This window comes from Neoarius graeffei, chromosome 19 (assembly GCF_027579695.1).
Source record: "Neoarius graeffei isolate fNeoGra1 chromosome 19, fNeoGra1.pri, whole genome shotgun sequence".
In the NCBI taxonomy this organism is placed as follows: domain Eukaryota; kingdom Metazoa; phylum Chordata; class Actinopteri; order Siluriformes; family Ariidae; genus Neoarius; species Neoarius graeffei.
The window spans coordinates 22501381-22527815 of NC_083587.1; the positions used below are offsets into that span (position 1 = coordinate 22501381).

General features: G+C 41.2%; 1 protein-coding gene across 1 annotated transcript in view; it reads left to right on the plus strand.

The window, feature by feature from the left end:
• The window catches only part of LOC132867126 (solute carrier organic anion transporter family member 5A1), a 94009-nt gene that overhangs the window by 52649 nt on the left and 14925 nt on the right, over positions 1-26435 (plus strand). Inside the window, exons 4-5 of the mRNA XM_060899874.1 lie at positions 3568-3732; positions 13498-13696. Of these exons, the coding sequence (XP_060755857.1) occupies positions 3568-3732; positions 13498-13696 (364 nt within the window). The remainder of the gene's footprint in view (positions 1-3567; positions 3733-13497; positions 13697-26435) is intronic.

Consider the following 26435-nt stretch of genomic DNA (forward strand, 5'->3'; position numbering starts at 1 on the left):
CCTTCGGTTCCCTGAAAGTGTTTCCAGTTAAACCTCCCTCCACAGCCTGCAGCGATCTTGACCTACTTGACTTGCATGTACACGACCTTGAGAGCTAGTTCCTTGGATTTATGATGTACATGGAGACTTTTTCAAATTAATTACTAGGTAAAGTGTTCAGAGAGGCAATGCTCTCTGTGTGATGGTGAAGTAGGATTCAGGAACAAATGATAATCCTGCACATTACCATGGTAACAGGAGGGCACAAACCTGCTAATTGCGAAGGGAGCTCGTCAACCATGATGATGGTGTGACCTGAAAGTGTTTAAACCCAGAGTGATGTAGAGGTGCTGGCGATGATGATGAGATTTATAGTACTAGAACTGCTACAATGTGTTAAAACTGTGTTTATCGTGTTGATCGAGCGGTATCGAGATGAACACAACTTCAGGCTCCAACAGAATGGCATTAAAGCCTGACGCATCAAGTAAATTAATTATCTACATCTCCATGGTTTGTGCCGTCTACTCAAAAAAAAAAAAAAGACCTGACACGTGCTCTGGGCTTTTTTTCTTTTCTTTTCTTCCCCCAGCATTTCTCATCACTGAAAGTGTTTCTCCTCTGTGTTATGAGTGGAGTTATTTATACAGCACATAGTAAATCATAAGATGAACAACTGCAGTAAAAGGACTGTCAGCATGAGCAGATCCTGTGCGTCCTATTGTCCTCTCACTGCTTGTACTCTCATTACAAGCTGCTGAAGTGTTTGGATTTATGTGAATTAAAAAAATAAAATAAAATAATCTGCACCATGATAGATGATTGTGGAAAAAATGTAATTTATCCTATTAATGTGATGTTTCAAGATACATATTTAAAAAAAAAAAAAGGATTTATCGGATTATGATTTGGGCCTTAAACTTGAATACAGTTTTTAAATCCTGTTTATTCCGTGTGCGCGCGCACTGTATTTAAAAATGAAGCTTATGTTTCTGTTGAGTTCAGCTCTATATTTCTAGTGGAAATGAATGTAATTGATCCGTGCTGTTGTATTCTCTGTTCTAACTGGTCAGAAGGTGTTGATTTAGTTTTCAGTAACAGTAGTGCAGCTGCATTCACTGAGACTACGTTCAGACTGCACCCTGAAATGACCCATATCCGATTTTTTTGCCCATATGCGACCTGTATCCGATTTTGTTATTGACAATCTGAACGACACAGATCCGATTTTTTTCACATGCGACCCAGGCCGCTTGGATATGTGGTCCTAATTCCGATGCATATCCGTTATTTTCACATGCGACTGCAGTCTGACCGGACAGGTCGCATTCATGCGACCTACACGTCATCAACAAGAGACAAACGTCACTATTCTGCGTTGGCTAATCCCGCCTCTTTGGTGGAAAACAACAACAATGACATAATGTGGGGGCGTCGTAGCTCAGGTGGCTAAGGCGCCATACCATAAATCCGGGGACCTGGGTTCGATTCCGACCCGAGGTCATTTCCCGATTCCTCCCCGTCTCTCTCTCCCAATCATTTCCTGTCCTGTCTCTACACTGTCCTATCCAATAAAAGGTGAAAAAGCCCAAAAAATATCTTTAAAAAAAAAACAAAAAAAACCCCAATGACATAATGCGCTACATGAACAGGTGCGCACGCAGTCTCTCTCGCACTCCGTCATATGCATGATGCAGACGTTAATGTTTCCCGTGCACGCTCTTGCTTGCTTGCTTGCTTGCTCTAGATTCCGGGAGATATTCTCCAGTTTGCGGGCATCAGGGAGCCACTATCAATATGTGGGAGACTCCCGGAACTTCCTGGAGACTTGGGATGTCTGCACTAGACAGTATTTATGTAGAGAGCATGCGCACTTCAATCAATCAATCAATCAATCAGTCTTTCAACGGAGGTTGCTGCCACGGCCCCTCTCTCTCTCTCTCTCTCTCTCTCTCTCTCTCTCTCTCTCACACACACTCACTCACTCACTCACTCACACACACACACACACAACCTCTCACTTACTCACTCACACACACAGCACACGATGTGCTTATTACGTGTCAATTTGCGCATGCGGGACACTTTTGGGTCATTTTCCGTTCATATTGGAGATCGCATACAAGTCTCATATAATTGGTAATGTGAACGGCCTAACAAAAAAATCGGATTTCACAACAAATCGGATATGGGTCGTTTCAGGTTGCAGTCTGAACGTAGTGTTAATGGTCTTGTTCTATAACGCATCTATAATATATTTCTATTGTAACAACTCATATAGGCACTTGTTTGGCTCACATGAAGGAAAAAATTTATATATAAATAACCGGTGTAGTTATGAAGTTTTCTTTGAGGAGATTTAATACAGTATTTATGAAAGGAGACTTTTTGTAACAGTCACAGGTAAAGCTGTACGTTTAAGTTTTGCAACGCGGTTTCTTGGTAACACGATGAGCTGTTTTTTTTTAATAAAAGAATGAGAAAAATTTACAGATTGGTGAGGGGAACCACTGTTTTGTAAGCAATAACAGGAACTAACTTGTTTCATGGACGTTCCGTAATATTAAATGTAACTACCATATATTCGCTTATAGTTTTAGCAATAATTATGTACAAGCTATATTAGCTTATAATTATCTACAAATACATTTCTGTGGTGTAAGAGGAATAAAACACCTTGACCTGCTGTTATTGGAAAATAATTAGCTTCATTGTGGTAATCCATCACGCCAACCTGTTACTGACTGATTTTCCTGTAACTGCATGTCATATTGGTGTGGGTGTTTTTTTTTAATTTTCCATTCATCCATTATCTCTAGCCGCTTTATCCTGTTCTACAGGGTCGCAGGCGAGCTGGAGCCTATCCCAGCTGACTACGGGCGAAAGGCGGGGTACACCCTGGACAAGTTGCCAGGTCATCACAGGGCTGACACATAGACACAGACAACCATTCACACTCACATTCACACCTACGGTCAATTTAGAGTCACCAGTTAACCTAACCTGCATGTCTTTGGACTGTGGGGGAAACCGGAGCACCCGGAGGAAACCCACGCGGACACGGGGAGAACATGCAAACTCCGCACAGAAAGGCCCTCGCCGGCCACGGGGCTCGAACCCAGGACCTTCTTGCTGTGAGGCAACAGCGCTAACCACCACACCACCATGCCGCCCTGTTTTAAAAATATATATATTTTATTTATTTTAAATAATTCCTTACATACTGCCTAAATGTGTGATTGCTTTGATTATTAGAACCTGCAAGCACAATATGTAATACAGAACATTTTAATAACTGGTAACTATATAATAACACTTTCATTTTAAAGTGGGCTGGGTTAAGCTTGGGTAAAACTTTTAAATCCCTTTCTTAAAAAGTTGAGAATCTTTACTGCAGTTCCCTTTGTAAAATCCAGGGTTTAGACTCCTGCAGAGTTCCAGCTTGCGCATGCGATTCAATGGAAATACTGAAAGACAGAAAAGATGAAATGCAAGTGCAAGAGGACACGAGGAAACTGATGCAGCTCTGTAGAGTCGACTAATGAGACTCAGCAGAATCCCTGACCGTGTTTGGTGTTTGTCTCACAGAGCTCCCCAGGGCAGCCGTGAGGATCCTGAGCAACATGACCTTCCTGTTTGTGAGTCTCTCTTACACAGCCGAAAGTGCCATCGTCACCGCTTTCATCACCTTCATCCCCAAATTCATCGAGTCACAGTTCGGGATCCCTGCCTCCAACGCCAGCATCTACACAGGTACCAGTTCCTGTGAAATTACCACTCAAGTAACACTATGCACTTTTTTTTTTTTTATTTCAATTCTCACCTCCTTGTATCACAGACCCCACACCCTCACGACTCTGATCCCTCCACGGCATGCTAATTTACACATCATGCACATAAGCAGATGCATAGGTGTGATGAGTTTCCTTTAATGGCTCTTTGCACTCGAGCTTGTGTAGGCAAAGCAGATTTGATGCTGAAAAAGTGATTGTGCTGACATTACTGTGTGAAACTGTGCTCAGAAGCCTTGGCCTGAATTGTAGCCGGTCGCGCGCTTCCTTTCAAAATGCCCAGACACACAATTAAAAAGCTTGCTCTGTTCATTTCACCAAAGGTGTTGCATAAATCCCTCAGAATGTTTATCTGGCCCTGATATACAGCTATGTACGGAAGAGGATTAGGACCACTGTGGGGGGGGGAGAGTGAATTCTGACTTTTTTCTCTGAATTCTGACTTCTCTGAATTCTGACTTTAATCTCAGAATTCTGAGAAAAAAGTCAGAATTCTGAGTTTAAAGTCAGAACTCACTTTTTTTTTTTTTTCCCCCTCACAGTGGCCATAAAGTAAGTTCTGACTTTCTTCTCAGAATTCTGAGATTGAAGTCAGAACCCATGTTTTCTCACAGTGGCCCTAATCATCTTCTGTAGCTATGACTTAATGAAGCAACACAGATGTTTTCTCACTCATGCCCCTTTTCCACCAAAGCAGTTCCAGGGCTGGTTCGGGGTCAGTGCTTAGTTTGGAACCGGGTTTTCTGTTTCCACTGACAAAGAACTGGCTCTGGGGCCAGAAAAACCGGTTCCAGGCTAGCACCAACTCTCTGCTGGGCCAGAGGAAAGAACCGCTTACGTCAGCGGGGGGGGCGGAGTTGTTAAGACCAACAACAATAACAAGACCGCGAAAGATCGTCATTTTTAAGCGACAAGAAGCTGCAGCTGTACAAACGCAAAGTCATCCATTACTATTATTATTATTGTTGTTGTTGCTGCTGCTTCTTCCGCGTTGTTTTTGCTTCGATATTCGCGCCAAGGTTTATGCAAACGTAGCGACGTAACTGACATATACAGCGACGTAATGACGTGGCTTCCCTTAGCACCGCGAGCTATGGAAAAGCAAACTGGTTCTCAGCTGGCTCGCAAGTTGAACTAGTTGTGAACCAGCACTGGCCCCGAACCAGCCCTGGAACTGATTTGGTGGAAAAGGGGTATCAGACCTGGTGAGTGGCCAGGTATCAGTGGAGAGGTCACAGATTAGGGCTGTATATGATCCAATACCAAAGTCCAACACTCAGTATTGTATCGACTTTCCTTTCTGTGGAAACATTTATTTCAGGCTGCTATATTAGTTCCACAGCGTGTACAGGACTGTTTTAATGTCACCATGTAAATTTATTTATTTTTTTTCAGTATTTGGCTCTGGTATGAGGAAACATAGTGTCATGTAGACACTTTGGAAGCATGATGATTCAGGTGTCCAGCATGGCTTGCACTAACTTTAGCAAATGTGCTAACTTTCTTTTCACTACTTTGCTACATCCCTGAAATGCTTGGTGCACACGTAAAGAAACGCACCATCCTGAAAAACATTAACTGTACAGTATTTGTGATTCTGGTGCTGATTTTTGTGCTGTATTTCCTTTATTCCCGTGAGAACCTCGAGGTTGGCTACAGCACTGAGAGAGTCACAAAGGGACATTGTTATTGCTAACGCAGTTGCAGTGGTAACTCGGACGCTTGGTAGAGCGCATATCTCTGCCAAGCCACATATCAAAATCAAATCACTTGAACCTTGGATAATACTAAAGCTGTACACTGAATTTCATCAGAATCCATTCACTACTTTTTGAGTTACATTTGGAACAGACAAAGAAATCCTGGATCTGCATACGTATCTGGATTTGCATCAAAATCTAATCAATTGTTCCTTGGTCCATGGTCCACATTTCTTGAAAATTTCATCAAAATCGATTCACTAATTTTCAAGTTACGTTGGGAAAAGGCAAACAAATGGAGGCAAAAACATAACCTCCTGCAACAAAGTTGTCAGAGGAAATAAATGGGAGGAGATAACGGTCTAGCTTCACTGTTGGCTCTTAAGAGTAGGAGCTTCTTTTCTCACACATCTCCAGCAACTTTCAATGTCTTATTAATGAGAAATCAAACATAGAAATGCGCAAAAGTACTTTACTGGACTCAAAGTCCCAGAATGCAATACAGCTATACAGCAATACAGTTGTGTTGAATTACACCAGAGATTCGACTCCACTAGTTACAGGTCTATGAAATGACAAGCACAATGGTATTGGCAAGAAAGTTGAACCTTTGGACTAAAATGTGGATAAACGAAGTTTAAAGCGAGACGGCCTTTCGATTTCATAAAATCTGTGAAATTTAGTTCCCTCTGAAATGTAGTCATTGTGATGCATGTTTATTTCTGTAATATCTCTCAAAATATCAGGCCATTCTGTGGCTGGGAAGTTATTTAATTTGAGGGGATTAAAGCAAATAATGTACATGAAATCACTCACTTTGCGCAGACAGAGGAAGTCCGTGTGTGCATACGCAGGTTTACCTTCGACCATGCATTGACGGTTACATCATTCTGTCGCTAAACGAACAGCTGATCACACCGAGGTGCTCGCTGACCGCCGATATTTATTAGTTTGGTCCTGCGTTTCCTTTCCTTCATACATAACGTATTTTCTTCTGGCTTTCACGTTTCATTCGCACACTCGCGTCCTCCATTTTTCTCTTCTGTTTCAAATTTGTATCCCACAATGCCTTGCGCGAAACAGGGAAAGCCCACCATGTGATGTATGGTGTAGTATCTTGAATGGAGCACTTGCATGTGACGTCACAGCCGATCCAGATTGTGACAGACGCCATCTTGTCGGTCAAACGCCATATTTCCGCCTTCTACTTCTGCTTCTACCTTTTCTTCTGGAAAACCCTACTATATACAATTCTACTACAACGGCTGCGGCTACAAGCTCTCCCTACCTGTGCACGTTTTTTATGTTTTTTGTGTGTATTTTTGCGTGTTGTTCGTCTGTACCGGACTTCAATATCCACTACACCGTATGAACTTACTGGACATTGGTTTCCAGCAGAAAATGACGGTTTGTAGCGATTTCCATCGCATGCACAACATTCCGGACGAGATAGCGAGACCAGCGGGGTCTCCGTGGATTATCGGAAGCAAAGCGAAGGAGGTGGTGTCGGGAGAGGAAGCAAAAGCGAGGCTGCAGAGCCGGTGTTCTGTAAAGTTATCCTACCTCTTGGATTTGTCCTACCAAGCCTACTGCACATGTGCGAAATCCAGGAGGGTACACCGGCCTGTTGACTAAGCTCAGAAAACAGCCACTCAAATCTCCACTGCTAAGCCTCTACTTCTCCAACGCCAGATCCATGGTAAACAACACGGACTATTTGGAATTACAGCTGGAATTACTTTATTCTATTCTATAATCGGCTGGTCAGTGCTATACTCGATACTTAAGTGACTTACCCGTCCAATGAGGATTATTTTCTTGTTTACAAGATGCCACATCTGAGTCGCTGACAAATCCTGAATTTCTGTAAAGATAACTGTGCAGAGATTTATAAGCACGCAGTGCTTCACCACTGAACAGCGAGGGAAAGTTAATGAGGTAATTATACACGTCTGGGTATTCCGCTGGCAGTTCAATATCCACTGACACGGTCGTGAAAATTCCGTCCGGTAAGCCATAAGAGTCACTAATCTGTAGATCGTTTATTTTAGACATATATCTAGTTATCTGTTCATTAGAAAAATGAGCCGTGTAGTCCGTCGGTTGAAATTGATCCATTCTGTACACGAGTGCAGCAATATTCAGCTGTGTTTTTTACCGACAAGATGGCGGCTGTGTACTTTCCGGTCACGTGACTGCAAGATCTCTATTGGGTCATGGTGAAGCAGGAAAGAATAGCGGCCCTAAATTCATTAATTGTTCTATTAAAAAAAAACTAATAAAATTGGAAGTCTGTGATTTGAATTCAGTAGCTTTTGGTCCACTAAACAAAAATAATTGGCTGTCGGGGAAAATTCTTTTTATGACCTACACTTGAAAAAGCTGAAAGGCAGTCAAACTTTAAACTTAAAGGTGCAGTTACATGTTCAGCACCCCCAACCCACTAGCAAAAATTAAGAGGGGGGTGGTTGATGTTTCTGCTGCTTTCACTGCTGGTACTCCAGCTATATGCGGTTCTCCAGTGGACTTGTGCAAGTCTGTGGTACAAGTCTCAGGGGTTGAAATTAACTTTTGAATGTACTTGCCCTCAGAGCAACCAACCCCAAAAATTTACTTGCCCGCATGCATGTATCAGTTGCCCTACTTTTTTTGCAGGTTGACTGGGTAAGTAATTTGCATAAAAAGCAATCTGGATGTATATTATAGAGTATGCAATAAAATATTTCAACTTGTTTTGCCATTGTTTGGTTACTGATTGATAGAAATAAAGTTATAACACTCATATGTGTTTGGTGTTTATTTCATCATGATGAACAGTAAAACAACTCGGTATAACTACTAGTATCTTCGATTAAACATGTTAAACAGTCAGAAAACATCATGTCATCATGGTCAATTTATTCTTGTTATTGTTGGTAATTTATTGTTATTGTTGAGAATTTATAAGAGAAATATTTGTTACTGTTGTTAACCTATCCAGCGTACCTTCACTGGTGCTGCTTTTGGGGTCTTTTTTTTTTTGTGATTTCTTGTCTATCAAGTACCTCAACATCCTCGCAGTTGTTTGAAGCAGCCACGTGTTTGAGACACTTCGTTCGTTCTAGCCTACGTGACAGTGGCGCCTCGTGTGAATAATCGTATCATGTAGCGCCATCTCGCAAATGGAAGCGTCAACTACCGCAACGAACCAAAGTCAAGGACAAACGAAAGAGAAGACGGGAAAAATAAAGTTTTCGTTCTGTTTGTTAGGAATCACAACAACTTAATTTTTCTTGGTAAAATAGACATTCAAACACAGTTGTCCGACGGACAACTAGTGATCATTTTATTGTTGCCCGAGTATGAGAATGACTTGCCCATGTCCGTCGGTACATGCTTAATTTCGACCCCTGAAGTCTGTGGTACAAGTCTTACATTCATGTTGGCTTCATGATGTCATATCTGACCTTGAGAAGCACATGCACCAAGTAACTTCAAAAGCAAAGAAGTTTGATTTGTGTAGTCAGACTCAGTCACATATTGCAAAAAAACCCCAACTTTTACTTGGATTTGAATTCAATTCAATAGTAAAAAGTCAGATTTTATGTGATCGTGAGGTGTTTGGATGATCAATTAATAGATTGGTTGAACATGCATAAAGTTGCCAGCGTCTGGCTCATTAATATTCCGTTTGTCTCGGTGTTATAAGATTAAACAGAGATGAAAATTGATAGTTTGGTTACTATGACTACTGTTGTCTTTATCAGTGATGATGTTATGGTATTAACCTGAAGGATGCCTTCTCGGATCACGGTTTCATAGTTTGAGAAAGGATTATGATTTATTAAATTCTCATTCATGTACTGCGATGGAGTTGAAGAATGCCTCTGCAACAGTGGGTTCTTGGGCTTATCACTGAGTGCACAGTCGTTACACAGGGTTTATGTAAAGACAGCTGCTTAACAAATCTCTGGATTTAATTCTTTCCTAAACTGATTGAAGCATTCGATGATATATTCAGAGTTGGTGACCAAAAATTATGCCATTATTTGTGCAGGAGGAAGTTGGGTGTATTGAGAGTTGGGTTACGTTGCTGCTTCGTTGAGCTGCTCTCCATTGAGATTCTGCAAACCAACCTGTACAAAGCTCACACCAGATTGATTTATTAAATAAATATAAGTAGAAGCATCAAAGACACTTTGGCTTTTCAATCGTGTCTTGAGCACCACCTTTTAAAATTTAAGCACTTGATGAAAACAATCAGGGATATGCAGGTTGAAGAAAATAGTCGTCCCTCCCCAATCTTGTCAAATATATTACAGTGTAGTATAAAATCAAGAAGCAGTTTAAAACTGAAAACATTAAAAAGACGAGTACAATAAGATTTATGGCTGAGAAGAGTCCATGTACAGTATTAAAATGTATCTATGAGGAGTCTAGTACACTGCAAATATATTGCACAATGAATAGTCCTAGTCCTCTAATTAACACAATCATTGCAAAATGATTTAATTTAAAGGTGTAATGGTCAATATTTTTATTTCTTTCTTGTACAAATAATCTTGAAATATCTTCGAGCATGGGGGGGGGAATTGTATAACTTTACTCTCTCTTCTCAGCCTAGCTCCACCCACTGCATAGTTTTGAAAAATACTAGAAAAAATGGGTGAAGATGGGCTGAGAGAGAGGGAGGGGAGGGATGGGCTGAGAGGGAGGGGAGGGGAGGGATGGGCTGAGAGGGAGGGGAGGGGAGGGATGGGCTGAGAGGGAAGGAGGGGAGGGAAGGGCTGAGAGGGAGAGAAGGGAGGGTGGGCATGGAAACTCCTGAGTCTTGATCAGCAGATATTTGAAAATGAGCATGGATTCACAGGATCCCATTCAAGGGTGGGCCTGGGGGCTGGGGGACGTGGGCCACCCACCTCTGTTTAGAGGGAGTTAACTTTTAATTTTTATTAATTTTTTTAAATTAATTTTAAATTAAAAATGATACATGACGTAGAGAAGTACCAAATGGTTGACTCTACGTCAGCATCGGCCTTGCGAAGTTCAGGGTGATTTAAACCAGTAGGTGCCGTTTTGAGCATTTTCAACACACAAAATGCTGATTTATTTATTTATTTATTTATTTATTTAAAATAAGTGTTTTTTTTTTTTTTTTAAATCCCAGCAACAATGTGTTTCATCACAGTACAGTCATATCATTTAGTTTACAGCTCGAAAAACACACTGAAGCATGCAATACGGTACGTATTTAATAGTCTAGGCCATGGCTTTAGCAGAAGTGAACCAAATGGCTGAGAAAAACCTATTTGGAAAACTGACTTCCTGTCTGGAACGCTTGTTCGTATTTGGATGTGTCTCTTCTCGGTCATTTTATAGACACTACAGGCCACTGTAGATCCTCCAGGTGGAGCTTCGTAAACATGGACAGGAATGAGGGTGGGCTCAAGGAGTGAAAGAAAATCCTTTAAATGTCGAACCCTTTACCATTAGAGATCTAATTTAGAAAAATAAAAGTCCTAATCCTACCTAATGCAACTTTTACAGTATGGATTTCATCCTCATTATTTGGCAGCTTCTAAAACTGCACTCCATCCTGTTTTGCGTTTTATTCATCAAATACATCAATTTAAATTATATGGCACAATGTACGTTGTACTTTTACTGTTGACACCAGCTGGGTATACACCGCATGTGCAAAATCTGAATTTCCGAGCAGATGGAAGGGAGCACTTTTCTCCGTAGGGTTTCCCTGCCTAATTAATAATTTCTTAAATCGGTGAACGTTGAGCTAAAAATCCTCTACTTTAATACAGTGCATTAGTCTCATTTATGCATGTTTTGGACAATTTGGTAGTGTAAATTAATTTGATCCCTTTTTTTTTAATGGGACTTGAGACAAGTTCAGCCTCTCATGTTCTTCTTGCATATTGTTATACTCTCTTCTGTACAGTTTTCAGGCTGTGGGGTGTTTTTTTTTTTTTTTAAAGTGATTTTGAGCTCCTGTGGCAGCTGTACTGAGAACCATGTGGACTTTCACAGAACTCACTGGCCTGATCATAAAGAGTTCCTTTGTATGAAGATCTTTCCACCCTCTCTCACATCACTAGGAGTTGTATTTGACGCACTTGTGGCTAATTTTAGCCAGAACAGAGTGGAAAGGGTCGAAGTTGTGTCATCAGTGCATATTTTTACCGCCTTGTGAGTGTTTGTGTGCGCGTGTTGTAGCCTAGTGAAGCCCGACTGAGCACGCGATCCCACAGAAGCAGACGTGTTCCTCAGATGATCATAAGCACAGCAGGCTGATGATGTAACTCATCTGTTTTTGAGCTCGCCTGTGTGCGTGATCAAGAGGGAGACAACATAGAAGATGGAAATGATGATCCAGAGTGGCACAGCTGTTGCCCTGTACTCCCTCCGCGCCCGTCATACGTTTCGCAGATGATGAGCTCGGGCAGGGGAAAGCTGTGAGGCAGGCGTGAAGATCTCCACAGTGACCTCCTGGTGCTAGCAGTCAGCTTTGACTTTCATAATAAATACAGCCAGCTCACTGCTGAAACATGAAACTTCTCTCTGTGAACTATGACGCTCTTTCCATTGTTTGAGACTCGCTTGACTTCACTTACCTTGAATTTGCACATAAAGCTGTAATGTTTTATATGTGTATGACATGAAGGAGTAGTGATCATGAAAACAAGATAGAATCAACATTTTCCCTCATAATGGTGCAGACAGCCAGAACAATTATGCGTTTTGTGATGAAAGCAAATAATTTGGTGGACTTGTAGCCAAAGGCATTCCAAATAATTTCTATATTGAGCCATCATGAATTTTCAGTTACAGTTTTTATGCAGGGCGGCACGGTGGTGTAGTGGTTAGCGCTGTCGCCTCACAGCAAGAAGGTCCTGGGTTCAAGCCCCGGGGCCGGCGAGGGCCTTTCTGTGCGGAGTTTGCATGTTCTCCCCGTGTCCGCGTGGGTTTCCTCCGGGTGCTCCGGTTTCCCCCACAGTCCAAAGACATGCAGGTTAGGTTAACTGGTGACTCTGAATTGAGCGTAGGTGTGAATGTGAGTGTGAATGGTTGTCTGTGTCTATGTGTCAGCCCTGTGATGACCTGGCGACTTGTCCAGGGTGTACCCCGCCTTTCGCCCGTAGTCAGCTGGGATAGGCTCCCAGCTTGCCTGCGACCCTGGAGAACAGGATAAAGCGGCTACAGATAATGAGATGAGATGAGTTTTTATGCAAGACATGGATGCCATCTTGGGGGGGAAATGTTGTTGTTGTCCATCTTGAATTGAGACATTTGTAAGCTTCTGGGCAATTCTAAAGCTCCAAGTTTGAAATCTGCATCATAAGAAATGTATGATTAACACCGTGCTCATCCATATCAGACTAGTCCGCGCAACTTTATTGCAATTACATTTTTTTTTTTTTTTGTACCAGTCATGGCTGCCATCTTGAAAAATGGTGGACATTGTGAATTTTCATTGACTTGCATGTATTATCCAAATGGCAGTTCCCAAGAATTATGTATGATACTTAAATTTAAGTATGTCTTGAGTATCCAATCCAGTATTATATCCAACACTGAGAAAAAAATTGGTTTGGAACCAGTCGTCACAGGTGGCCATTTTGAAAAATGGCTGCCATGGGTGACGTATTGGAAAATCCATGATGACCCAATTCAGTTTGTTTTGGAATGCATTTGGCTAGAAGTCTACCAAATGATATGCTTTTATCACAAAATGCACAATTGTTATGAACTTTTAGGTGAAGCTGCAACAAATGTTTTTAATAAATTACTAAGAAAAGACTCTTTGTAATTAAAATATCACAAATGACAGAGCATTGACTGACTGATAACCGAACCTCCACAGGGTCTGCCAAATTGTGGAACACCAGCATTGCGTCATAAATTGTAAACTCGGTCAGAGCTGTTAAAAACATAGAAAGCTTTTGAATATCTGTTGAATGGTTTGTTCATGTGGAATCTGATCACGTTTTTGAAAATGAAACAGCAGTTTAAAAAAAAATCATCTTCTGTTTCAGGAGTGATTATTGTACCCAGTGCTGGCGTGGGCATCGTATTGGGCGGCTACATCATCAAGAAGCTGAAGCTCAGCGCTCGTGAGTCGGCCAAGCTGGCGATGATCTGCAGCGGAGTATCGCTGCTGTGCTTTTCCACACTCTTCATCGTGGGTTGTGAGAGCATCAACCTGGGGGGCATCAACATCCCATACACCACAGGGTAAGGCCTCTTACTAAAGATGCATCGGTACTGATACTGGTGTCGGTGCAATACTGTCCTCATGTGTACAAACTTAACAAAAAAAAAAAAAAAAACACTCCAATACCATGTGATATTTTGTGATGTAATCATCTTGATGACCGGAAATGACTGTGGTTTGGATATACTGTAGTTTATGATTAATGATGGCAGTTAAATCGAAGCAGTCTGCAAACCGTTCACACAAGTATTTGCGAAAGAGGAGTGAAGCAAGCATCCAGTGAAACTGCCACACATGAAAACGCTTCAGTTCTGAAAGAACTGAGCACTGAGGTATGCGTGTCCCTCACTCACCAGAGATTACACTTTAATTCATAGCACCTTGTACTCCTTTTGTAATGTCCATGCTTACTGATACAGCTTTGCACACCCTTTTACTCAAGGCAAAACACAGTTGCACGTGGTCTGTGTTTCCACTGATTGATTGATTGTGCGATTAAAGCTGGGTTTGGGTTTTCTCCTCTTGCGTTCGTCAATCAAATTAAACATGGTGACACATCTTCAAGACTAGATATGTGTTGGCACGGTGATTTCAGCTGCATCCATCACAATAGCTGTGGCTTAAATGTGAAAAATGTGTTCAGTTTTGCGCAATATTCCATCCATTCATTTTCTTCCGCTTATCCGAGGTCAGGTCGCGGTGGCAGCAGGGTATTCCAGGCATCTCCCTCCCTAGCAACACTTTCCAGTTCCTCTTGGGGGATCCCAAGGTGCTCCCAGGCCAGATGAGATCTATAATCTCTTCAGCGTGTTCCGGGTCTACCCCAAGGTCTCCTCCCAGTTGGACGTGCCCGGAAAACCGCCAAAGGAAGGCGCCCAGGAGGCATCCTAATCAGATGCCTGAAACACCTCAGCTGACTCATTTTCACATGAAGGAGCAGTGGCTCTACTCCCAGATCCCTCCGGATGTCTGAGCTCCTCACCCTATCTCGAAGGGTGTGCCCAGCCACCCTACAGAGAAAGCTCATTTCAGCCGCTCGTATCCGTGATCTCATCCTTTCATTCACTACCCAAAGCTCATGACCATCGGTGAGGGTTGGAACATTGATTTGATTGACTGGTAAATCGAAATCTTTGCCTTCTGGCTCAGCTCCCTCTTCACCACGACGGACCGATACAACGCCCACATTGCTGCTGACGCCACCTCAATCCACCTGCCCATCTCATGCTCCATTTTTACATGGATTAAAGTTTTAAATAATGAGTGATGCAGATCCAAGGGAAAAAGGGAAGGGGGGGGTAGGCCCATAGGTCTGACACCGATGTGATTTAGAACTTCACCAAGCTGCTGTGATTGTCTGTTGTTGAACCCTTTCTTGTGTTATGTTTGAGTATATGTAAAGGAATAAGTTGTTGCGCTAGATAGGCATAAATAAATAAATACAGCCTACGCTACTGTCTAGTCCCAGGGAGGCTCGGCGTAGGCCACTGATGAAACTGTTTGGCTGTCCTACTACTAGGCAACTAGGTTACTTGTCTACTACTAATACTAGGCCTTTTGTAGTAGTAGTAATAATGATATTTGCCTATTTAAAGGTGATCAGGTGAAAAGTTGAAGTCGCAGCAAGACCTTTGCTATTAAGCCTTTTGTAGGTTAAACAGGCTTCGGCAGACAACGTTCTGGAAAGGCTGTGTTTTTCTTTGGTTTGATTAGCCTACGATTTAATCTTTAAACCTTATGGTTTCAGCAGTTCGCTTAAACATTGGAGGCTGCAGAGTTGGGCTGCAAGATTTCCCGACACTTGTTTAAGATGCCAAACTTCATAGTAAGGAGAAAATAATTCCACAGTATTTAGTGCCTCGTCAGTCTCAAAAATTAATAGTGAAGGACCAACGCGAATTAAGTCCCAAAAAAACATCTCGTAGGCCTATATTTTACATTTTCAAAAAAGTCCGGAATTGGAAGTCGGTCAGTGGAGTGTAATGAAGTGTCTCATTCACTAAGCACAAAAGGTCGGAAAACAGTGGATACTTGAACTCCTTCAGTTGGGGCAGCAACTCATTCCCAACCCGGAGGAAGCACTCCACCGTTTCCCAGCAGAGAACCATGGCCTCAGATTTGGAGGTGCTGACTTTCATTCCAACCGCTTCACACTCGGCTGCAAACCGTCCCAGCGCTTGCTGAAGGTCACGCTCTGAAGAAGCCACCAATATTGCGCAATATTGCTTTATTGACGCTTCTGAAAAACCACCTCATGTGATGGTATAAAAGGCGATATTTGAGTGTTTTTTTTTTTTTTTTTTTTGGAAATTCGCACATTTCCGTTACTCGTTTTTGTGGCTACTGCCTCATAGAGGCGAAGTGAGGCAGTAGCCACTATGTCATCGTGCTGTAAGAACGAGTGTAACAATAGCGCACTGCGCATACACACAAGCATTACAATCACCAGAATGGCAAATCATGATCTCGCAATATGAACAGTTGATCTCACGTTATCAAAGGTACACAAGAACAAGTGGCAAAGCCACCATGTAATCATGCTGTAAGAATGAGTGCAACAATAGCGAAACTTCGTAACCAATCAGCACTTATCCTGATCAAGTGCAATTACCCGTTCTACTTCTTGATAAACTTCAGAACCAGAAATGAAATGAGAGAAACCTCGTTATAACTTCGTAGTATCGGAAGATAATCGGCAGATAAAAAGATTAATGAAATTCACCTCGTGGTTCGTCAAGGCAACTGATTCGATATCAAGTAAGTTGTGTTTATTTAAAAAAAAAATTACCTTTTGATTATCGCAGATTTTGTTTGGTCCTTGTGAAAGCAGGGTTCCCATGGGTCCTTAAAAAGTCTTAAATACAACTTTCGGTTTTCAAGGCCTAAAAACGTCTTAAATTGTTTGGAATGACTGGAATTTTCTAAAGGGAGGTATTAAATGTAATATTGGACCGAACGAGTGAAATGTCTCCATCCGGTTTGGGTATTTTTTTAACTGTAATTTTAAAAGGGGGCAGCATTGGTTCTGTGCATTCCGTAGATCAAGAACTAATGCTAGGAGGCTACTGGAGGAAGTGTGGTGTGGTTTGGTGGAGGCAGTGTGGTGTGGTTTGGTGGAGGCGGTGTGGTGGAGGAAGTGTGGTGTGGTGTGGTGGAGGCGGTGTGGTGTGGTGGTTGTGAAGAGTGAGAGATGCGCAGGTAGCTTACGCGGGCGCTAGAAAGTGTTGATAATTATGGGAAGATGCCTGTTTAACGACAAGTGGTTGGGGGATGACAAATACCCCCAAAATAAGGAGAAGACTTGTTTGCGATAAAAAGCGCTGGATCGCACAAATGTGTTTAAAGACGGTAACGCAGCGCTGGGGACATGCCCACTGGGAAACTGGCTTTTCACGGACATGAGGCGTGTGTGTGTTAGAGGTCAAGCACTCCGGAGTGAAACGCAGGGGGGTTCGCGCATGCGCACAAGAGTCAGGTGGAAAATGGGACTTATAGGACATAATAATAATAATAATAATAATGATGATGATGATTAGCATCATTTTTTCCCCAATTAACATTGTTTATTGTCCTAAGTTTAATATAAATATATAAACAACCTTTATTTCAAAACTCAATTAAAAAGAACTACAGAAAATACAATAATTCTAAATATACTACAATATAAATAATTTGTACAAAAAGTTTTTTTAGTTTTATTACTTATCATCTACAACAGTGTTTTTAATATAATAATAAGAATAATATTAACAACCACTAATTAGTAGTAATAGTAATTATTATTGATTATTAATCATTACTACTTATGAATTAGTAATTAATAAGTACTAGGGATTATTAAATGTTATAAAATTAAGTTATTAAAAAATTATTACAAATAATTATTAAAAAGTAGTAATTGGTAGAATACAGACAAATACTCATGGATAAAATAATTTTTTTAAAAAGTGAACATTGATATAAAATAACTGTACGGCTACTAATAATAATAAACAATAATACTACTAGTAATACTTGTTGTTAGTTATTATTATCAGTTCAATTGTTATATCAATGTTCACTATTAAAAACAAATTTATTATCTATAATCCATGAATAATTGTTTGTATCACTTTTACTACTACTACTACTACTACTACTACTAATAATAATAATAATAATTACTACTTTTTAATAATAATTTGAACTAATCTTATTGCTCAATTTTATAGCATTTTAATAATCACTATTATTTATTAGTATAATTTAGTAGTTGATGATAATAATTACTACTTATTATTAAATTACATTTTGATAATCACTGCTTATTAATTAAGTAGTAATTAATACTGAATTATAATAATTGCTACTCAATTAATATAGCTAATAAGTAGTGATTATTAAAATGTTATATAATTGAGTTAATTTTTTTAATTATTATTAAAAAGTTTTTTGTTTATTATTATTATTATTATTATTATTATTAGTAGTAGTAGTAGTAGTAGTAATACAAACAATTATTCATGTATTATAGATAATTAATGATTATTTTTGAATAATAAACATTGATATAACAATTGCACTGATAATTAGTTATTACAACACATTGATTAATATTGATAATGGTTATGAAAGGTGACAGTTGTTTTTCTGTGTTTAATGTAACGCTCTGATGATTGTATGACTGCATGAACAGGTTTATGCTGTTACCTGCTATAATGCAGAAGATACTCGAGAACTTCCTCAGCCAGCTGTATACTGTACCACACTCAGACTGATTTTGCTGTCGGACATAAAATAACACATCAAAGATAATCTTTGGGGATTGAAATAATGCTGGCTAAGGTTGTTCAGCTGGTTCTACTTGCCGTTTATTGTTTTCGTTTTTGAAATGATTCATGGTGTTTTCTCCAGTAAACCCCAGTCTTCTCCTTGCTGCTACAGTAGTTCTGCAGGCCCAAAACACACGACTTTGCTTCAGCTGTTTGCATGTCTAACAGTTGCCATTGATGCACCCTGTTGTTCACCAGTTGTGTGCATTCTTCTTAAAGTTCGTAAAAAAAAAACTATTGCAGAAAACAGTTTTAAGTTGTCGTATTTATCATTTTCTTTGCCATGGTACAGTCTTAATTTTTCCATTTAGAGGTCTTGAAAAGATCTTAAAAGTCTTTAAATTTGTACTTGAAAAATGTGCAGATACCCTGGAAAGGTCAAAGGAAAGGTTTTGTAAGTGGGTTGTTTTTGAGCTTTTTGGCAGATATATTGAAAAGCCGATATCAAACTTCTGCTATTCGCTTTAATTTTTTATTTAATTTTTAATTCGAGTCTTTACACTACACTTGTGAAACAAAATGTGCTCATTAGTACTAAATAACACTTCTAAGACAATTAATGAACACGTGCTTTCTTACTATTTTGAAAAGAGATATAATTCACTGCACTGTATTTTGAACAAAACCACAGTAAACAAAATTGGTAACCAAAATACTCCGAGCCCTGACGCTGCTCACGGCTTGGTGATGCTTGCAGGAGATGAGGCGAGTAGAATTGATGACGTGTATATACAGTGCAATGCAATAATGAGTACACCCTCTTTGAAAAGTAACATTTCACACAATATGACAAGGAACACAAAGATATATTTCCAAAATGTTCCCAGACTAAGTTAAACACAGGTTCTGTTGAGCTTTTGAACTCAAAACAAAGGCTAATAATATAACTTAAATGATTTTTATTTCAGTTTTAGTGAAATTTGTGTGGTGCAGAAATGAGTACACCCCACTGAAGGGCTCTGAGTAAAGCAACTTTTTAGGCTACCAATGTGGACCTGAACAAACAATTAACCACAGGTGAGTCTAATTAGTCATTACACAGGTGTTAATTAGGCAGTTGGCTACAAAAGGCTGTTACCTAAAGCAAACCACCCTTTCCCATTTTCTGCTGTCAGCAATGGCACCTCATGGCCAGGAAATGTGAGGGCTACAAGATGATCAGTAAAGCCTTACTTATCAGTAAGAACACGGTTGCAAAAGTGATCCAAAAATTCAAGACAGATGGAACTGCAGCCAAAGTACAGACACGTACAGGCCGGCCAAGAAAATTAACACCCAGGCAGGAGCGGCTTGTAATGAGAAAAGTTGAGGAAAATCGGCATGCAAGTGCACAACAGGTATCTAAGGAAGTAGAGACTGAAATTGGAGTGAATGTGTCACGTGACACAATATGCCGTACAGTGCAGCGGAATGGCATGCATGGGTGTCGTCCCCGAAGGAAGCCTCTCCTAAAGCCCAGTCACAAAAAAGCCCGTCTAGAGTTCGCCAGGGCACATGCTGAAAAGGATGAAGGCTACTGGGACTCTATACTCTGGAGTGATGAGACCAAAATCAGTCTTTTTGGAACTGATGGCTTCAAAACAGTCTGGCGTCGCAAGGGTGAGGAGTACAAGGAAAAATGCATGGTGCCCACAGTGAAACATGGAGGGAGTAGTGTTCGTACGTGGGGTTGCATGAGTGCTGCGGGTGTTGGAGAACTGCATTTCATTGATGGCATCATGAATTCTCAAATGTACTGCTGTATACTGAAAGCTAAGATGCTTCCATCACTTCGGGCCGTTGGTCGTCGTGCCATTTTTCAACATGACAATGACCCAAAACACACATCTAAGGCCACTGCTGACTTTCTGAAGAGGAACAGGGTGAGAGTGATTCCATGGCCAAGTATGTCACCTGATCTGAACCCTATAGAGCATCTTTGGGGAATACTGAAGAGGCAGGTTGAGCATCACTCTCCATCCAACATCCAGGCTCTGAAAGATGTCATCCTTGAAGAATGGAAAAAGATTGATGTAGCCAAATGTTGTCAACTTGTGCACTCCATGCCAAGGAGACTTGGGGCTGTCATTGCAAATAATGGAGGCCATACAAAGTACTAAATGTACTGGATGTAATTGAGTTTGTTGTGGGGTGTACTCACTTTTGCTCCACCCCACTTTCACGGAAACAGAAAAATATGTAATTTAAGGCATCTTTTCACCTTTCTGCTTGAGTTATAATGTAAGAACATAGTGCAATAAACATCATCAAGGAACTGTTTGGGACATATTGTTTGTGTTCATTTTAATACTGTGAAAAATGTCGTTTTTCAGGGGGGGTGTACTCATTATTGCATTGCACTGTATGCTATATTTACTGTATGGACACGGGATCAGAAAACAGTTTTATTTATAAGCAGTAGCCACATGCACCCGTAGGGTACTATTTTATTTAAGTTTGCAATTTCAAATTGCTCATTAAGTAGGTTACCGGAAAGCAGTCTATTACAGATGCAATTTAAATAAACATCATAACATCTTGTACCGGTGGCACGGTGGTGTAGTGGTTAGCGCTGTCGCCTCACAGCAAGAAGGTCCTGGGTTCGAGCCCCGGGGCCGGCGAGGGCCTTTCTGTGTGGAGTTTGCATGTTCTCCCCGTGTCCGCGTGGGTTTCCTCCGGGTGCTCTGGTTTCCCCCACAGTCCAAAGACATGCAGGTTAGGTTAACTGGTGACTCTAAATTGAGCGTAGGTGTGAATGTGAGTGTGAATGGTTGTCTGTGTCTATGTGTCAGCCCTGTGATGACCTGGCGACTTGTCCAGGGTGTACCCCGCCTTTCGCCCGTAGTCAGCTGGGATAGGCTCCAGCTTGCCTGCGACCCTGTAGAACAGGATAAAGCGGCTAGAGATAATGAGATGAGACATCTTGTACCTAAAACTCGACACAAGGAGATCGTTGCAAGCAGCATACTGCAGCTACCTGAATAAAATCTCCCGTAACGTCCCTGATTGCTTAATACCAAGTAGGTTATTCATTTGTATTGATGAGTATCAAAAAAGAACCAAACCCCTGTACTTGTATTTGTACTCGGACTGGGGAAAAAAAAAAATGGCGTCCATGCACCCCTGCGTATAAACGCACTGTTTACTACTTTACATCTACAAACATTTCCCATACAGTAAGAAATGTTAAAGATGTGCACATCAAAAAGGTTGCTGTGGAACATCATAACATCAAGCTCAAGGAAAATGTCAGCACTAAAAATACTGCAAGCTTTTCAGCATTGTGTGTAAGACAGGCTTCTTTTCACTTCGGGACACGTTATTGTTCTTTTTTATGTCCTCCATTTCACCACCTTCTGTCCTATTTCCTCAATGAGACGACAGGCCAGGATTAAATCTTGTTTTTATTTCTCCTATAAACATCATGAAAAGTTATAAAGGCTGGATGTTGAGATGTCAGCAATGCACCAAGGACAGGCAGAGTAGAGTAGAGTGGAGTGGAGTGGAACGCTCTGAGGTTACGGAGTGCATGCTGCTGAAAAGGCTGCACTTTCATGCGTACAGGATGCAGGTGTAGGCCGTTATTTGTTGTCTTTTTTTTTTTTTTTTTTCCTCTCCTTTCAATCGAAAAACCCTGAGTGCAGTTTAGATAGTTAAATGTGATTGCGCTACTTTGTGTCGATATGTTTTACAGGTTAAAGGAGTTGGCGGTGTAGCAGATGGGTTTATGTGAGATGATGTGGTAAGAATGTAGAACAAGGTGGTCGTGTGTTCAGGAGCGTACTGCACAGCCAGTCGGCAAACTAACACGAGCCAATTGCATCAGCTGGATTAGGTAAACAAGGAACAAGCTATCAAATCTGAAATTCCACACAAAGCTGCTCGGAGGTGGAGTCCGAGAGGCGCCAGCCCGAGTCGTAGATGTGTGTGGTGTGTTTGTGGAAGACATAACAGGAAGCTGTGAGGCCCTTCCATGAGAGGAGTTGTGGAATGTCGACAGTGAATCAGTACTTCGAAGAAGACATGTATTTAAAAATAAAAAATCCACCTCTTTACCCAAGGTCACAGGGTGAACATTAAAGCTACAGTACAGTCAATTCTGTAACAGCGAGTCATTGTGCTGTGACCGGAACGCTGCGTTCACAGCTATCTGTCGTTCGTTTGCTTGTGTTCTTATGTAACGAAGCATCTGGTGGCATCAGTGTGCTGTGTAATCTGAGGTGGATAATTACAGAAGTTGAGTCAGGGCAAGATCCAAAATAGCTTCGGCATTAGATGTGTATTACAGCTCTTTAGATTCACTTCTTCAGCATATTAAGTTAGTGAAGGTATAAAGTAAATTTCATTATAATTAAAATTAAAAAAAAGGATTCTTGGTTGGAAAAAGGTCAGACATGTTTACATCCGGCGGCACGGTGGTGTAATGGTTGGCACTGTCACCTCACAGCAAGAAGGTCCGGGTTCGAGCCCCGTGGCCGGCGAGGGCCTTTCTGTGCGGAGTTTGCATGTTCTCCCCGTGTCCGCGTGGGTTTCCTCCGGGTGCTCCGGTTTCCCCCACAGTCCAAAGACATGCAGGTTAGGTTAACTGGTGACTCTAAATTGACCGTAGGTGTGAATGTGAGTGTGAATGGTTGTCTGTGTCTATGTGTCAGCCCTGTGATGACCTGGCGACTTGTCCAGGGTGTACCCCGCCTTTCGCCCGTAGTCAGCTGGGATAGGCTCCAGCTTGCCTGCAACCCTGTAGGACAGGATAAAGCGGCTAGAGATAATGAGACGAGATGTTCCAAATTGAACCGATCTTGACCTTAAGGTAGTGATTAACTGAGTAATAGTTAATAAACCAATAAACACTTACTTTTTGTGGCTACTGCCTCATAGAGGCGCTAGCCACTATGTCATCATGTTGTAAGAATGAGTATAACAGTCGCACACTGCGTGTGCACATACGAGTGTTCCTATTAAAATGACCGGTGAGTGTATACAATTCAGGTCACCATTTGAAATAAATGGACTAGACTAAAGAAATCGCTTTAAGACATGTTTATGCTTATTACCGAGGGAAAGTGCTTTCATATTTTAAAATATGCTCCAGGTCGTCCCCCTTTCCTCGCCTTCTTCGGCCAGTGGTCCCATGTGTGATGTCGATGTGACGCACTTCCGAGTTGTCACAGGAAGTTGTCAAAGAGTATTGTGGCCACTGAGGTCTAGCCGGTCCATTTCTGAGAAATAAGAATTTGGGTCATGGCGACAGCGTATGTATGTCGGCCTCGGTTCGGAGGTTTCAATTTCGAAAACTCTAAGAGGTAAGCGTCGAATAATATAAAGTACAGACACTTGGTATATTTTACTTCTGTGGGTTTGTTCATTTTTGGTTTATGCTTCGTTTTTGTGGCTACTGCCTCAGAGTAAATGTATATGCTATATTTACTGGATGGACATGGTATTAGAAAACCATTTTATTTATAAGCAGTAGCCACGTGTACCCATAGGGTACCTTTTTTTTTAAAGGGCCTTCAAAACAGAGCGCTCTCTTAAAAGATGAATCGGTCTGCTGTTCTTCATTTACGCCACAGCACTGCTGAATCGTTTTTGCCGAAGATTTTTTGAGTCAAAAGTTTGGACATGCCTTCTAATTCACTGGTTTTCAGTGGACTGTCGTTTCTCTTTACTTAGTTGAACGGTTCTTGACATAATATAATATGGATTACTACAGTTGTGGTGTGGAATAGGGCTATTTACTGCATTTTATTATTATTTACTGTTTGAGCACAAACGCATTAAGAAGGCAAGAAATTGCACTAATTACCTCTTGATGAGGCACGGCTGTTAATTGAAAAGCATTCCAGGTGACGACCTCATGAAGCTGGTTAAGATGATGCCAATAGTGTGCAAAGCGTCAAGGTAAACGCTGGATACTTTGAAGAATCTAAAAATATGAAACGCGTTTTGTGTTTTAACGCTTTTATGTTTTACATAATTCCCTATGTGTTCCAGATGTTAATCATAGTTTTGATGTCTTCAGTATTGTTCTACAATGTGGAAAATGGTCAAAATGCACACAAACCTATGAATGAGCAGAGTAGGGGTGTACAAACTTTTGACTGGTATTGTAACTCCGACTGTAAATCACAGATTTATATTAATGCACTCATTCTAACATACTATTTCTGTAGTAACATCTTACAGAGGGACTTGTATGGTGGATGCTCCATGAACAGTCGTTTATAGTGAAGAGATGTTTACCAGTTTGTAGGGCGGAGTCTCTGGGATCAGCGCTTTGTAACTCAGTAAGTTTTCTGACATGACAAAGTCTTCAGAACTGGAAAAAGTCTTTCCAGTTTCTTGGTAACATGACAAGCTGGTATGGGACGGACTGTTTTTATAGCTGCAATAACGCAAGTGAAAACAGGAACTACCTGGGTTTTCATGGTCCTTGCGCGACATTAAGTGTAACTATGAATGGATAAAAAGTATGGCATGTTGTTGTTTAATAAATACAAGCTGTAATTGTTGCCACATTGCTGTGGTTTAAGAGGAATAAATTGTTATTGGAAAACTGTTTATTTTTTCTATATCCATCACCCCATCATGAGTTTTGGGGTCCCCCCCCCCCCCCCCCCCCCCCCCCATGGCCCAGAGCCATGGCCTCACTTTGTTTATAAATGCCTTGAGACCTCAAGAATGGCACAGGAACAGTTTTAAGCATTAACAATAAATCTAATATAGTAATTTTTATGATTAAAATGATTCATATAGGTAGCGGTCTGAGTGAATGACCTTGACATCTGTGACGTCACAGCAGGAAGTCTATCGGTCTCATCAGCATTTCCGCTATACTAAAACACAGAGCTGACTGCAACTCTGATCCTCCATTTTGAGCTAATTTATTGCCGTGCCACATAGATGTGTTGCTGGTAGGTGCAGCAACATGACAGAAGGTGGATTTATGCTGCATTCATGGCCCAAGAATGTTCAAACTGCAAAGATTTGGACGCGTTTTGCGAGAAATTCACGGACACGTTTTACTGATGACTCATATGAAACCTCTGATCTGTTGAGGAGTGTTGGCTATAAGCCCGTATTGAAAGAGGGTGCAGTACCAATGATTAAAGGAAAAGAAAACTATAAGAAAAGGAAAATAAGTTCAGTTGCACCAGTTCTCCTGGAGTGTGAGCCGAGCAGTAATGGCGGAGTACTCCGTATGGAGAAAATGGAGAATGAGCGGCCCAGTTATCAGATTTCTCCGCTGGATATGGCTTCCCCCCCGCTGTATATGCTTGCCTCAGCAGCAATACCGTATCTCTCCCTTACAGTGGGGCAAAAAAGTATTTAGTCAGCCACCAATTGTGCAAGTTCTCCCACTTAAAAAGATGAGAGAGGCCTGTAATTTTCATTATAGGTACACTTCAACTATGAGAGACAGAATGGGGGGGAAAGAATCCAGGAAATCACATTGTAGGATTTTTAATGAATTAATTGGTAAATTCCTCTGTAAAATAAGTATTTGGTCACCTACAAACAAGCAAGATTTCTGGCTCTCACAGACCTGTAACAACTTCTTTAAGAGGCTCCTCTGTCCTCCACTCGTTACCTGTATTAATGGCACCTGTTTGAACTCGTTATCAGTATAAAAGACACCTGTCCACAACCTCAAACAGTCACACTCCAAACTCCACTATGGCCAAGACCAAAGAGCTGTCAAAGGACACCAGAAACAAAATTGTAGACCTGCACCAGGCTGGGAAGACTGAATCTGCAATAGGTAAGCAGCTTGGTGTGAAGAAATCAACTGTCAGAGCAATTATTAGAAAATAGAAGACATACAAGACCACTGATAATCTCCCTCGATCTGGGGCTCCACGCAAGATCTCACCCCGTGGGATCAAAATGATCACAAGAACGGTGAGCAAAAATCCCAGAACCACACGGGGGGACCTAGTGAATGACCTGCAGAGAGCTGGGACCAAAG